Source organism: Rhipicephalus microplus, chromosome X, assembly GCF_043290135.1.
Source record: "Rhipicephalus microplus isolate Deutch F79 chromosome X, USDA_Rmic, whole genome shotgun sequence".
Lineage (NCBI taxonomy): Eukaryota > Metazoa > Arthropoda > Arachnida > Ixodida > Ixodidae > Rhipicephalus > Rhipicephalus microplus.
In genome coordinates, this window is record NC_134710.1 from 44,635,655 (window position 1) to 44,650,874 (window position 15,220).

The 15,220-nt window shown below is 46.2% G+C and overlaps 2 protein-coding genes across 2 annotated transcripts in view; one reads left to right on the plus strand and one right to left on the minus strand.

The window, feature by feature from the left end:
• The window catches only part of cpx (synaptic transmission protein complexin), a 406,174-nt gene that overhangs the window by 75,515 nt on the left and 315,439 nt on the right, over positions 1–15,220 (plus strand). The window lies entirely within an intron of this gene.
• On the minus strand, positions 9,911–14,148 carry LOC119180018 (DNA transposase THAP9). Its single transcript, XM_075876331.1, has 10 exons — positions 14,016–14,148; positions 13,514–13,745; positions 12,640–12,949; positions 12,400–12,584; positions 12,095–12,280; positions 11,811–11,948; positions 11,613–11,742; positions 11,251–11,447; positions 10,703–11,157; positions 9,911–10,477 (listed from the first exon to the last, which is right to left on the minus strand). Exons 1-10 carry the CDS (start codon positions 14,146–14,148, stop codon positions 9,990–9,992), a joined length of 2,454 nt encoding a protein of 817 aa, XP_075732446.1. The 3' UTR covers positions 9,911–9,989.

Consider the following 15,220-nt stretch of genomic DNA (forward strand, 5'->3'; position numbering starts at 1 on the left):
CACCGTGCCCATGCTATGAGCCGTGACTTGATGGTCGTGGCTGGGTCGAGGGCCATGGAAGAGAAGGGCTAGGCCTTGTTGCAGATTCTTCGTCCACTGAGCGCGCGAGGAAGAAGACGTGCCGTTTGCGAAGTCATTCGGGAGTTCACGGCTGACGAGGTACCTCCAGCAGTGTTGACTTCCCGAAAGTTGATGTCGGGCCAGGTCAATGTGTCTTCTTTCTTCCAGCTTCTGGCACCATCTACCTGGACAACGTGTCCTGGTCTCTCTTCTTGTGCGCGCGGCACGTGTAGGGAGGCGACGCACATGGTGGCACTCCACTTATTCTATTGCGCGTCCTCTCACGTCTCGACACCGCTTCGTCTTTTTTTTCAGCAGCGTCAGGGTACCTCAACACAACAATGCATTTTCTGTCATCAAGTTCACTCATGATATGCTTTTCCAAACCTCGAAACACTAGTACTGCCCCGCCACCACGGTGGTCTAGTGTCTAAGGCACTCGGCTACTGACCCGCCGGCCACGGGATCCGATATCGTTTCCGGCGGCTGCATCTTCCATGCATGGAGGCGAAAATTCTGTAAGCCTGTGTGCTCAGATTTGGGTGCACCTTAAAAAACTCCAGATGGTCGAAATTTTTTAGGCCCTCTACTACGGCGTCTCCCGTAATCATATGGTGGTTTTGGGACGTTAAACCCCACATATTATTATTGTTTTTTTAAAACAGTAGTACACTGTACGCCTGATTCCATTCTACTGATGTTATCAAAACGACAATTTAGTGCCCTTAAGGCAATGTTAGGGTCATGTTGCATGATCTAGATGAAAGGCTTTCTTTTGTATGTCTATCTCTTTTCACTTTATTGTGAGTGAATTGATTCCATTTGACCTGGAAATGAAAGAGATACAATCTCAATATAATCTCTTTTTATTTACTACGTGATTTGAGACGCTTTACACCTCAAATTAATGAAGATTTCCACAGACTACAAAAACTTGACCCTAACTGTCACATGTTCCTTTTATCTTTTACGCACTATCTCATGATTTGAATGCTTACTCTATGCCAAAGCTGCTCATGGTAACATCGACCAGACTATCGCCATGAAGCAGTATTGTGCATGTTCCTCTAAAACAGAAGCAAAAGCTCGTTCCTTGTCCCTTTCAAATTTCATAACAAGTTCTCGTTACAACTTTCTCAAATCCAGTCGGAACTTATTATAGTTAAATTACGAAAATTAAAACGTGTCATCACATTAACGTTACAATTTAATAATAAATATATACTGTCAGATAATCCCAAGGCGAAATAAAGTCAGCTATATAAAGCTTTCGTCGGGCAACATATATCATACAAATTTAATATTTCTGACAGCAGTTTGTATTTTGGTAAAGAAATGAAATTAAGCTCTCCTAGACGAATTTTTTAGAGACCACTAGCCTTACTACAGGCATGTCTGCTGGCAACTTTCATGCTCATATATTTAACGTCCAAGACTTGTGCCACTTTTCAAAGTTGGTCTACAAGGCGTAGGGAGGATACCATAGTTCAGATATTCAAATAAAGTTCTGCATCAAATTGCCAATGTAATTACATTTTTTTCACAGGAAATGGCATTCGAAAGGGGCAATAATTAGGTGTTCAATGAGTGCTCACTGAATATTTCAGTATTAGCAGAAAAATAATGCCCAGGGTAGAGATTAGCAGCTTAATAAAGCCCTCTGTTAGCTGTCGGCAAACATACTTTTGTATTTTTTTATCCTGTGTCTCTTTTTTTCTTGCATTTCACTTTCTCTATTTTTTCTCTTTCTTCATACATCTCTCACCACCTCCCTCTCCATCTTTCTTTCGTTCGCTCTATGCTTGTTTCCTCCTCTTCGTTGCCGACCTCCTCACCCTAACTCAATTCTCTTCCGCACCTGGTTGATATACTGTACTATACAAGGCTATGCTATGCACTTCTGGCCTGCGCGCATGTTGCAGCAAAACGCGTAGCGAATAATTTCTTCATCACCACACTTCATTAAGATGGTCACTCAGCTAAGGATAAGCCAAGTCAGCCATCCTTATACCGTTTATCCTTAGCGCTCTTCTAGTGCATAATGGCAAATGACCGTTACTTGATGTATTCGCTTTAGACATGAATGCGAATTCTTTTGTACTATGTGTTCATCGTAGGGCCACTGTGCGAGCAATATCAACAATGAACATATTGATTCTCTTTCTACAGTAAATTGCTTCAAAGGGCCAAGCCTATGTTGAATAACTGCCGTGAAAAAACAAAAACAAATTGATAATAATCAAACAATCAGTTTATTATTCATTGAAAATATGCAGTAGAGTGCGTGTTATTTATACAGTTTAGACCCCAGAACTCGAATAAGTATTTGAAGGGTTTCTATGACAGATGGTGCCATTTATATTCATGTGAAAATATCGATTACATATGTGTATACGAACCAAAACAAATCTTTATAAAATGCCTAAATGGAAACTAAACTATACACAACGTAAAAGAAAAGATTACAAATACAAAAAAAACAAAAGGCATAACGGTAACAATACATTAAAGGAAACTAAGGTTTTTAGGAATTGCAGCGGAAGTACTGGCGCAGTAATTCAGAAAAATGCTGAATGGACGATGAAGTTAATTTTTATAAAGTATATTCCCACGACTGGCTACAGTATTTATAAAAGATTGATTGATTGATATGTGGGGTTTAACGTCCCAAAACCACTATATGATTATGAGAGACGCCGTAGTGGAGGGCTCCGGAAATTTAGACCACCTGGGGTTCTTTAACGTGCACCCAAATCTGAGCACACGGGTCTACAACATTTCCGCCTCCATCGGAAATGCAGCCGCCTCAGCCGGGATTCGAACCCGCGCCCTGCGGGTCAGTAGCCGAGTACCTTAGCCACTAGACCACCACGGCGGGGTGTATTTATAAAAGAAAATACTTCATATTTCGTGCATGCACGCGAAACTGCTAACAACGCCAACAAAGACGAACGTGTAGGATAGTACCTTACCCGTTGATGATATTAAACTGACAAACTGACAGACAGAAATTTCTGAGTATATCCAAATGGGTTACGACGCTCACCTTCAAATCGTGCACAGGCGGTTTCTGATACCGCCTCACCGAAAACGTTTTAGCCAAGGAAGGAAGAACAACAAGACAGAAGGCAGGGAGGTTAATCAGGGACATGCCTGGTTTGCTACCCTACGCTGGGGATATACTTATATATCCCGGGGGTCCGAACCGGGACTTGGCATCTGAATATATTTCGCAGAACTCTAATTACCATTCCAATTGTATTAGACTCATACTTTCCACAACTTTTCTCACACATCTCGCGAGGGCGATCGGGCGGTAGGAGGAAATGTCCAAAGCTGAATTGCCGGTTTGAGAAGTGTAACCAGGCGACTTAAAGTCCATTCATGTAGACCTGCGCTAGTTTGCTAGGAGTCGTTGTATCGCACCAAGTGTGCCTTCCGAGCTTGATCTCATAGGTGACACAGAGTGCGGGAGGTGATGCCGTCAGGTCCTGTCACTACAGAACGTCTGCACAAAGCAAGCGTGGCATTTAGTTTTCCCTTGAAAATAGGCACTTCATTCGTGGATCCCTTGAGGATAAAGAACAGTCGAGCGTCCTCGTCCCCGTTGAACTTGCCCCGCAGGGAATCCTTTGGCAGAAAGATTCTGCGACGTCGCAACGTATATCTCTTTACAGCGTAAATAAAGGCCGGATAGATATAAAGGAATATAGGGCTGACTAACAGCTGTACGAAGACCCCGTACAGTTTTTTTAGATAAGTGACACAGGCTTTCTTGGATCCAAAAAATCGCAAAAAGATACACATGATCGCTTATCCAGCTTGCCCATGTGATGCTGTATCTTCTTTTGTGTGCGTCTGGCCATTCTTAATTGATCAAAGGGCTTCGCGCCTCTATAACGTTGTTTTGCATGACGACGTGTCGCTCGAATTTTCTCTAGTTTAATGTCCATATCGGTACGTGATGAGCTCACCGAAACCGAACACGTGGTGGACTTTAGGCCACTCTTTATTGCAGTGAGCCGCCAACACTGTCTTTATGATGAATTTGTATTTTTGCCAATCGGTGCACTGGACGACTCTGGAGAACTTGAGACTTGGAAAACCACCAATCTTTAGGTATGTTGGAATGTGGTCACTAACCCTTGTTTCCAAATCCAGTGCACTCTTCCGGTGAACGAGCGTGACACGAAAGAGGTCCAGGCAACTATACGCTGATCAACGCAGATAACTAGAGCTCTCATCATTCACGAGGCTAAGTTCACATTCAGGATCGAAGGACACGAAGCGTTTTCCTCTAGTGTTGACCCTGGGACTTCCCGACAAGTTGTGGTGGGCATTGAAATCGCCAGTCATCATCCATGACTGGAAAGTTGAATTCTAAATTCCGCGCAAACGCTTGCAGCCTAGACGACTTGGTGGAGGTGAATAGGCTCCGACGATTCCAACGTGTCCTTCTTTTTTCGCACTGTTAGGCAAACATTTTGGTCTTCTTCATCTTGTGGTCCTGGGTGATGAACATAAGTCAAGTCACGCCGTATGAACACATTAACCTTGCTGCGCTCTCCGTGGGTGGAGAACATAAAGCACTCATATCCAGGCGGTCTAATGGAAGTGGACAGGTTGGGTTCTCCAATAGCAATTCTGGAGAGCTGGTTCATCAATACATATTGCCGGAAGTTGGACATGTGTGGTCTAAGCTCTCTGGCATTTTCATGAAAGACAGATGCATTCTTGACCTCCTCTCGAATGGATAGCATGTCGCGGGTCATAGTTTTACCCTACAGCTCCAAGCACCAAACTCAAAGTGTCCAGCACCTGCAGTGCGCTCTGCGCCAACGCGGTGTTAATTTTGCTTAAGAGCATGCCAATTGCGCTCATAAGCCAAGAACATAACTATGTCTATATACCTACTTATTTCGCTTTCTCGGTGCTTGTTCCATCAACCCATCATAGTTATAACTTCGAATAGGTAGCGCATATGACACGGATACAAAAGGTGGAGACGTAGTCGGCACAAGCGCTACGCCTCTACGTCGTTACTTGGAACGCCGTTCCATACAGCCCTCCCACAAAGCTGCCAACTGATAGTAAGTTCTTATGAATTACAAGAAGCGTCAATTCTTCGCTATGCTGCCCATTTATAAAATTGCGCCAGAAGCTACTTTTTTCTTTTTTTTTCTCAGCCTCTCTTTTCTATTGCCAGCCCGCCACGGTGGTCTACTGGTTGCAGTGCTCAATTGCAGACCCTCATGATCACGGTACCGAATCGCGGCCATCGTGGCAGGCATTTTCGACTGAGTCAATAATGCTTGAGCCCCGTGTGCTTAGACTGTGACCCACGTTGAAGAATACTAGGTAACAGAAATAGTCACTGTTCTCCACGACCGTATTTCTCATAATCATGTCGTGGTTTTGAGACATTACATTCTGACAATGATCATTTCTATTGTCTTTCATTCCCCCCTTTTCAAGGTGAAGCGTAGATAGCCGGTCAAAGAACTGGCTGAATTTTCTGCCTTTCTGCTTGTTTGCTCCTTGTTTTTTCGCGCGCACAGAACATTTTCGGTGAAAAGCGTTATACGAGTGGGACAGAAAGTATTTATTAGGCCGGATAATTGAAAACAAGTTCAAATAGAAGACGCGCAGTTCGCAAGTAGAGCCACTGCGACAGCGAAAACTTCCTTAAAGGCTCATTTGCCGTTATGATGGAATTCAGGGAGCAATGTAGCGACCAGTGATATAGAAAAGAAGGTTGTCGCACACAAATATGGTACGTACGCGGGCCACACATGGGGCTCTTTTTTATCCACAAAGAGATACTAGTCATTGATTCTTCTCATTGAAAATAAACGAAGACGACGCTCTGTACACAAGAGGTAGTTTTTCTAGATTAAAATGTCTCGGTGGTTTTCACGAAATTTCTATTTCACTTGCGTGTCGACGTTCGCCATGTTCGTTTTTTTTCGTTTTTTTTGCGTATGTCATATGGTGATCTTATTGGCGTCTTACTTCCTGTCTTCTTTCAGTACATACGTAGATAGTAGGTCATGGAAAGGGAAGTCTGCGATGCATGGCTTGTTGCGCGTGTTGCGCCTTCCTCCTCTATTCAAACTGTGCAAATTGATTTGGCTCTACATCTTGAGCATTATGCAACAATGGCTCTGCAATGGCGGAGACAAAGAAAAAAATTCGACCTCCACGAACACGATAACTATAGCTGCAACAACTCGACATGTAAGATCAGTAACTCGCCCAGATGCAACCCATTCTAATGATGGATATAGTGACGTAGCCTATAACAAAAGTTCACCTATGCCTTCAGAACTGAAAAAAAAAGAATACCAGGTTCTATTTCATTAGCAGCGCCAAAACTGGAAGAAATTCTAGAGAGTAGCTCGCTATCATATGGGAGTCCAATTCACAGTACACACGGAGTGTAAAACATATTTTACGCGCTACTACAGTTCTTTCTTTTTGTATTTGTCCATCTCATATTTCCGCAGGGCCGTGTAGAAAAAATAATACACATAATTTCTTTGTTACGTTTTTTATTATTTGCAATGTAGCTTAAGATATTTGTTTTGTTTCCGCCAAGTGAGTGTCGAAGCAATTTTCGCATTTTACTTTAGAGGGCCGGTAAAAAGCACTTTTGGCTCCTTAATTCTGAAAATCCGGGCTTACTGAGATCAATCCACTGCTCTCACAAATTCAAGAAAGTTTACATGAATCTAGTTCTGATAGAAAAGCAAAAGTAATCCACGTGGGCAAAGAGCGTCGCTTTAAAGCTCTGTTCCAAGACTCAGAGCGAATAGACGTATCTTCCTTTTTCTATGGAGTCTTTTTTTTTCCTCAGTTTTATGTCTTGTCGGGGCAACTGTGCTCCTAGGTTAATATTACGGCCAGTGCCGGATGAATCCGCCGCGCACGGTCGATTCTTCGTAGCGTGAAAACGAAGAAAAAAAAGCACCTGCCACGCGCTAATTGTAATCCCGTTATCAGACGCTGAAACTGGGTCTTAGGTCCAGAGGGAGTTGTGGGTGTGGGACGCGGTGGAGGACAAGGAAGACGGGCTTGCTGTGTAATGGTCCCATCAACTTCTAATGACCCGCTGTCGAGCGCAGAGACGCGCGTCGCTTCGACACGCTGTTCTGCCGATACGGTGTGTCTCTGACCGCACCCCGCGGCGTCGCGAACTCGAAACAGACGGCCGCCGCTGCTCCACGTTTCGATTATCTCGCCCGCTCCTGCGAGGCTGACTGCGCCACGCCGATGAAATTATCCTGGGGCATCCTCCCTCACGTGAAATTGGAAAGAAATTATGTCTCACTGCTTAGCAAGCCACCCTTCTATTTGCATCTTCTGGACAGTTCGCCGATTTCGCCCGCTTTTCACCTGCGAGACTCTCTTTACACCTTTGCATGTCGCTGTTGTGCTCTCATTGCAGGCGATAGCTGGTCGTAGGCGTGAGTCTTTTAGATGCGAAGCAGCTCTTTCACTGACTTGGGCAATGCCGTACGTATATGTTCATTTGTACGAACGTGACGCAACGTGTTCCCTTCGCTGCAGGTGTTGGAGCGGGGCGAAGTAGGTCACACCGCAGCTGCTCGTTGACGTAACGCTCGCCTCACAAGCTTTTCGGGCAGGCGCGCGCTGACGTTACACATACTCTCCCTCCCGCAGCACGCTCGCCGCAGCACCCGCAGCTACCGGCTCATCTGCTCGCTCGCAAGACACTGCTCTCTCTCCATCGTCCGTAATGCTCAGCCGCACGTCGAGACGAAACCCTCTTTCGGCTCCTTTATCTGCAAGAAAACTTACACAAAACCCAACCCACTTCCCATCTCTTTGCGTTTCAAACAGATGTTTACTCAAGTAAACGCTACACCGAGTTTCGCTTCAAACTGTTCTTCCAGCACCCAAGCCGACGGACGTTTTAACGGGGTCAACCCCGAGTGCACCGCTGCTGATTCGCATCCTAACAGGGTTCTGTTAAGAGAGATAGTCCATATTTTTTATTCAATCGCTTCCCCCGTGAATAGGCGAGACCTGCTATGCTGTATTTCCGATTCTCGACACCACAAAACGCTTGTAAATGTTTCGGACAGCTCGCGAAGGGAAGAGCATTGTACAAGCGTCGTAAAAAATTACACAGGGGTGCTGTGAAACAAAAAAAAGGAGGATAAACTTGATATGTTCAATCTAATGAGTTTTTTTTCTTTTTTCTAGGTGGCATTGTTTCGATCTGACTTCCTTCTATGGCGTTTTCACTCCATAAAAACATGTGCGCTCGCCTGCATTCATTCTTTTTATATAGCAAACCAACCTTCGTTGTGAAGCGCCCCCTCGGGAGCAGTGATTCGTAACGTTCGCTTTATCGAAAGGCATTACTCAAATTACACTCTTTGCTACATGGCTTCCAGGCTCCTGTACATTCCTATAGTCTTTCTTTATGTCAAGAGGTCACAACAATGACAATACTGAGATTCGAAAAAAAGAGAAGCGGTTAATGGTTCTGTTTTTAGCTCCTTCTTTAATTTTCCTGTATTTTGTTTCTATGCAGCGTTTGATATCTCGCTTCGTATCTGTTTTCTAATACACCGTTGAATTGTCACAACTTTTACACATTTAATCTAGAAGCACACATTTGCTCCTTCGTTATCCACTCACAGGAGCTACTCGACTGTGAGACAGGTGGAGCCTGCAGTGAGCTGTATAGAGCACAGGGTCTTCGAACAACTGCTTTCTCCTAAACGCCGTTTATTCAAGAGTGCACTAAATATGCATGACATTTCTGTTGTTGTTTTAGATGCGGAGCATCTTATACTCGCGCCTTGTAGTGCGCCGTCCGCACCGCTTCTCGAACATTCGACAGCTGTCGCGCGCGCATGCGCCGTCGCGCCGTCGCCCACTCTTTTACCATCTGTGCATCCCTTCCCCCTCTACACACCGCGCGCGCTTCACTCCTCCACCATCTGTGCACCCTTCCTCCTCTACCACGACCGGCTTTATAAATAGCGACCTGCGCACGCGCCCTTCTCCTACGGGGCTACGCGGTCCAAGAAAAGCCGCGATGTTGACGGCGCGTCTCACCAGGGGGCACTGGGTTTAATCCTCAACTTCGTGTCGGCTGCTACAGCTACTACGACAGCGGAACGCGCGAGATCGTGTAAACCCCGTGCCTTTGCAAACATCAGCTGTTTTGTTTTTTGTTCTGCCTACCATGACGCGAAACAAGACAGTATATACCAACTTCCAACCAACCAACTTCGAGGAAACGTAGAAACGTCAGCACTCGTAACGGTGGCTTGTTGCACGGGCCCGCAACCTGGGCTAGCTTTTCCTGGCAGCCTAGACAACATTGTCAAAGAATGTTATGCAGTGCCATGCTGGTTCTGTCTAATGAGGTATATTTAGCAGGTCCGCGAGGTGCACTCCGAAGTGCAGGAAAACAAGTAGGCTAGGTCGGCTGTTACATTTTGTGCGCGTACGTACTTGTCACTTTATCCTTTCGAGAGTTCTTGCGCAACTTCACCTTCAATTGTGGCTTGTTTGATACGCAGGTCACACAGATTGGTGCAATGAGCTCGCTAACTTTTAAACTGTATTACGGTAGTTGTACCTGCATTGGCCGTCTCGTCAGATTTATCGCGTTTTATGCAGGTGACGGGAGCGCCAACAAATATTACACGCTTTTTTTTTTCTGGGTTTTACGCGCTGTGCTTGCATTTGGGCTTCGAGGCGCACCGTAAGGACTACGGAATTAGTTCAAGGAAACTTGAACGTGTGACGAAATAAGGACACACCCAACTCATCTAATCCATGCATTCAAGCTTAGAGCAACAATAGATCACAACTTGCCAAATGTTTTATTTGTTAAATGACACACTGAATCACGAGCACATTTAGAGACAGTCTGGCCTTCAGAATTAGACCTTCAGCACCTTTCGCGAGGTGGGTTTCGTTTTGAGTGCCTTTTTCTTGGCGTTGGACACTGTGAGGCCATTGGCGGTGTTAGACAAAAATGGCCTCATGAATTTCTGCAGAATTACGCTGACCAGCTTTGTTTTGTGTGACACACTTTTGTCCTCGGCACAATCAAAAAGTGGGCTCTTCAGAAGTGAAGGTAACACGACGGCCGAGAACTTCTTGAGCGGCTGAGGTCCCTTTACAAGCACGGAAGCCACTCGGGAGGCAGCTTGCTCCAGGTGGTGGACAAATCCTACAAATGGTAAGGTGGGATAGGAGAGGCCTCCCCTGTCGATGCCAGCAATGAGGGCTGTGGTTGGGGAGCTGGAAGATGGAGCTTGTAGCTTCACCAGGCAGCCCTCGCATTCAATGTTATCCTGAATGGCCCGGACGAGGAAACCGGCTATCAGTGCCAACGTACTGGACCGCAGACTCTGCTGTGGAGGACCTACGAAAATTATGAAAAAGAACAAGGTGAATAAGTAGATTTAATAGCCTAAGGTGTCCGCCGTGGGGAGCAAGAAAGTGAAGTGGGTGCTCCCTCCAGCACAGCAGTTTAGAAAACAATTATATCACGGTGTCGCTTTGTTTTCTTGTGTTGTCTTTTTTCTATCTGTAACTGTTCACTTAATCTTATGTTTCAGTTCAAGCTGCGTAATGATTGTGCACATACATGGGTAGCGTTCCAGTGTAGCTAGGTGAGGCAGCAGGAGCTTCCGGATGTCCGTGCCAGTAGCAGCTTGCTTGACAGGCTCGACAGGCAAGGCTGGCACTTCACCCAATGGGGCAACGACACCTCCAACATTTCCACTCTCCGAGGAGTGAATGATGCCTGTCGTGAAGATCTTCTGCAAGGCCGACAGGGCTGCATACGCATCAGTAAGGTGATTTGAGCCATTCAGCTGTCTGATGGCTGAAAAAAGGGATTCCACATCATCACTGGAGAATTTCCCCGTCAAGACAAAATAGAATCCAAGCTGCAGGAGGTGCCTTGTGCACAAAACCGTAGACAGCGTTGTAACTCTGAGTGCCTCATAGGTCTCCTCAGAGAGGAACTCCTTCTTGTGCAAGGTGCTCTCTTTCCACTGGGCAAAGTACTGAAGGCACTCTGTCTCCAGCCACAAAAGTCTGCAAAGTGAAAACACACTTATAATCGTCACATCACAATGTACAGCTTAATTTGTTCGAAGGAACTGCAATACCCTTCGGATCATGGCATACCTTTCGTCGTCTGCACTGTAGAATGGCATCCTCAAGGCATCTCGACTTGTCCAGTGCAATGTCGTGCTTTTGATGTTGTGCAAGGCAAACCATTTTTGCACCACCTCCATGAACTCCAAAGTTGGCAAACAGTTTTGGAACCCGTTAGCCCCAAGGCGATGGCCGTGCTGCTGGAGGAACCTAAGGATTGAGGTGACCTAAACAAGGCAATGAGCATCAGATTTGTTTAAACATGGACTTAAAGCAACAAAACTCGCCCAGTCTCGTTACCTCCGCATAATAACGAATATTTCTACGGCCATTTCATAATGTTAGAGCCGTACAACCACACTGAGTTATGCGGCATGCAATTAGCTATTCACCTGCACCGAGAAGATGTCAACAGCTCTCCTGACGTTCATCTTCTCAAAGTTGCCTGGGCTTAGGTGTTTCTCCGTTAGGCACCTCACCAGCTTGAATGCACCTTGACTTTCCTGGGTCTTGTGCAGTAGCCTACAGCAAAGCAAGGTGTTACCAAAACAAATACAGAAATTATAAGGCACAGAAATGTTTGATACTACCTGAGGAAATCTGGAAGGATGAGCTTTCCCTGGTTCCTGAAAATTTTCTTCGCATCCAGGAACTGTGAGCGGATGTTCTTGATAATGTGGCAGTAGTCAAATGACAGGAAGAGTGGTCGACCTGCATCAAGTGGGTGCCTAAAAAGAAATATCCAATAATTCAGATTCAAGTAACTTTAACCTGTGCACATTTGATGGAAAGCAAACATTACTCCGTATTTATGATATAAGATCTGCAGCAAAGACGCACATCAGATGTGACTTCATAAGATCCCTGCACTTACTCTACAACAGGCTGTATCTGCCCCCCTGACAAGCTTGAAAAAAACTTCGTGTTCGACTTGTGATTGTCTCCAACAAGACGAACCACTCGAAAGCCAGCATCTTCAACAGACTGCATCACATTAAGAGCAAGATGCTCAAGCTGCTGTCCAGTCAGGGCCTTTGTAAAGTAATAACCGACCGGAAGCCTGCGAAGGGAAATGACAGTCATAGTTCAAATGGCAAGATTCAGACAGCTAAATGGCATGATTCAGATGTTCATGATTTGGTGTACATGCAATGGTAGCTGTAACGATAACTGCAATACCTGTAGTGGGTGGACAATCCCACAAAGACGAAGCACAGGAGGTGGGTTGCCAACTCGTTTTCCAGGCCATAGTCTGCCTCCGCACCCCCCAGGTTCACCAGGCCGTGAACAGCATCAGACTGTTTGTGGTAAATGGTGGCTTCCTTTATAGACATCTCGTCCATGACCAGCGAGCCACAGCGTGCCTGCAGAGGTGAGCACTGAAATATAAAGTCTCCCAGGTACCATTGCTAACGTTACCTTCTCAGAGTGCAGTTTTGCTTCCATATGCAGCCGCTGTTTGATCAATGAAGACACCACTTCCCCTGTGCTGGCACCTATGTACCGCTTCAAGGTCGAGCGGCAGGGTAGTGCCAAGAGGCCACTTTCCCGTATTAGGCGGTATGCAGCTGGAGACTTTGAGTGCCAAAGCACGCAGTTTCGTATAGTCTCCTCACGCCAGCGGCCCTTCTTAACACCCAAAAACGCCAGCTGTTCTTGAATGAAAAGTGCCTTTGGCTCACTCTGTTCAACTTTTTCCTGCAAGCATTTGGCAATTGTTAAAATCTGTCTGGACAAGTTCAAATGTTAGGTAATTTTCTAATGCTGGTCATACCTGAAGTAGCACGAGGTTGGCTTTTTCCATAGCCAGATTTACTTTTCTTGCCTCCCGTTTCAGTCCAGAAACTTCCTCCTGCAAATCATTTTTCTTTCTTGCAAGTAGCCGGCACTTCCTTGTCAGCCTTGTGACCTGTTTAAGAAGCAGTGCCATCCGTGAAAGTGACATTCTTGTTTGGGTGCTTTTAGTGGGCTTATTAGTCCGCACCGAAACAGGCCTGGGAGTCTCTTTCAAAGCAGGCTCAGATGTGGAGGGCAAAAAAGAAAACGAGCAGGTTCTTTGCACTAGATCATGTGGAGGTGTCTGCGAAGGTGGCTGAGGGTCTGGCTCAGGTGTCAAGGTCTGCGGTGCATTCACTGAGTCCTCTGCATGTGCTGTGATGCCTGCTGTATCGTCTGCTGTATCAGCAAGAATGCAATCATCGGATGGGACATCATGACTGCAAAATGAATAGACATTCGCTCAGATTAATGTTGCAATAATAGTACAGACTTTCGGCACAAGAACTGCTCTTGCCTGTGCTTGGTAGCTTGCTTAGGGCAATCTAGTGAGACCCTCTTGCGTTTCGCCGGCCGCCGTGGTTGACTGGGTGCCGGCTGCAGGTACGTCGGAAAGTGGGGAAAAAGTGTCGGGGCGGCATCGGGTTTCAGCCTTCGATATTTGGTGGACTCCCTGTAGTCCTCTGGCCGGAAATGAAGGCTGCAGACTTTGCTCCGGTCGTTCGGAAGCCACGGCTGTTTCCCTGGCCCTGTAAAACGAAGTGTCAACATGAAATGTGGTTTTCGCTACGCCCACAACAGACGCGTAGAAATCAAGCTGAAACTGAAACCAAACACTCAATATTGTAATGCAGCGCGTCGCCGCTGCACGCAATCGACCGTCTAATAAAGGCAGATCGTACTGTTCTCACACGATCACGGCAAGCATCGAAAGTACGAAACACGAGGACCAACGTGGTCCGGCGCTTCCTAAACATGCGTAGGAGTTTGTTTAGATTACTTCGGATTTCACAGCTTACCTTCGGCCTGTCGATGAATGTTCTTCAGCCACAGGTTTCGCACATCCGTGATCGGGAACTCGTGGAACGATATTCCTCGTGATGCGGCCGTGCACCCGCTTGATTTGCAGAGCGGTACGCAGCAATAAACCATTGCGCAAGTTGCACCGTGTAACTACTTCGCCCAACTTCTTTCAACCATAGCTAATAGTTGAGGTAATACCAAGAGACGTGCATGCAAATGCACAAGCCACGACCGTGGCACAAGCAGACGCGCCGATCACCCTCGCCCGGCAGCATACGCAGTCGCGAGGATGGGAGACGTGAGGATTAAAAGCAGCGCCACGGCTTGCAGCGGCGCTCGCGGAAACTATAATAACACAACAAGCAAAAAAAAATCACGGACACGGCGCTGGTGGCGGATGCGCAGGTCGCTATTTATAAAGCCGGTCGTGTCCTCTACACACCGCGTTCGACATCTACAATTCTCCTGATTCTCCAGTGGACGCGCATGTGGCGTCGCGCTTCGAGAACATTCAACAGCTGACAGTGCATGCGCCGTCGTGCTGTATATATACTCAAGGTCGGCGCTCGCTCGCTCAGTTGCCGCTCGTCGGTTGGTTTGTACGGCGCGTCGACGTCCAAGGTCGCGGTGAAATGAATTCCAACGAATCCACAAACACAATGATCGACGTTCCTTCGACCAGCGCCGCCCTTTCGCATACGTGTGTACGTGTTCACTCATTTAACACCCCCTCCTACAACCACGTTAACCAATTTAGCCATCGACCCAAGTAAGTCGCAATTTAACACCCCAATTCACAACCACGATAACCAATTTAGCCATCGACCCAAGTAAGTCGCACCCCGTTAACCCTTTAACACCCCGTTAACCAATTATATGGTCCGCATCCTCCTCAGTGTTCCCCCGAGGGAAGCTGCGGGCAATTTTTTTTGCTTATACACCGCCTATTGAGACAGTTTCTTAAGCTTTTCTTCCTCGCACACATGACTGGTATAGCGTCAAAGTCAGGATAATTATTTCCTTTCTAAAAACGCTTCTCTAGCTTTATGAGAGACCTGTGTGTGAGAGACCCAAAAACAAGAGTATCTTTTTGTTGTTCATATACATAAGTTCTTTCGGCTTTTTACTTGTAATGTTTTTTTTAGCTTCTATCAATGAAAGGAACTTTATACTATTGGTAGTTGTCTTCTTCTAACGCGTA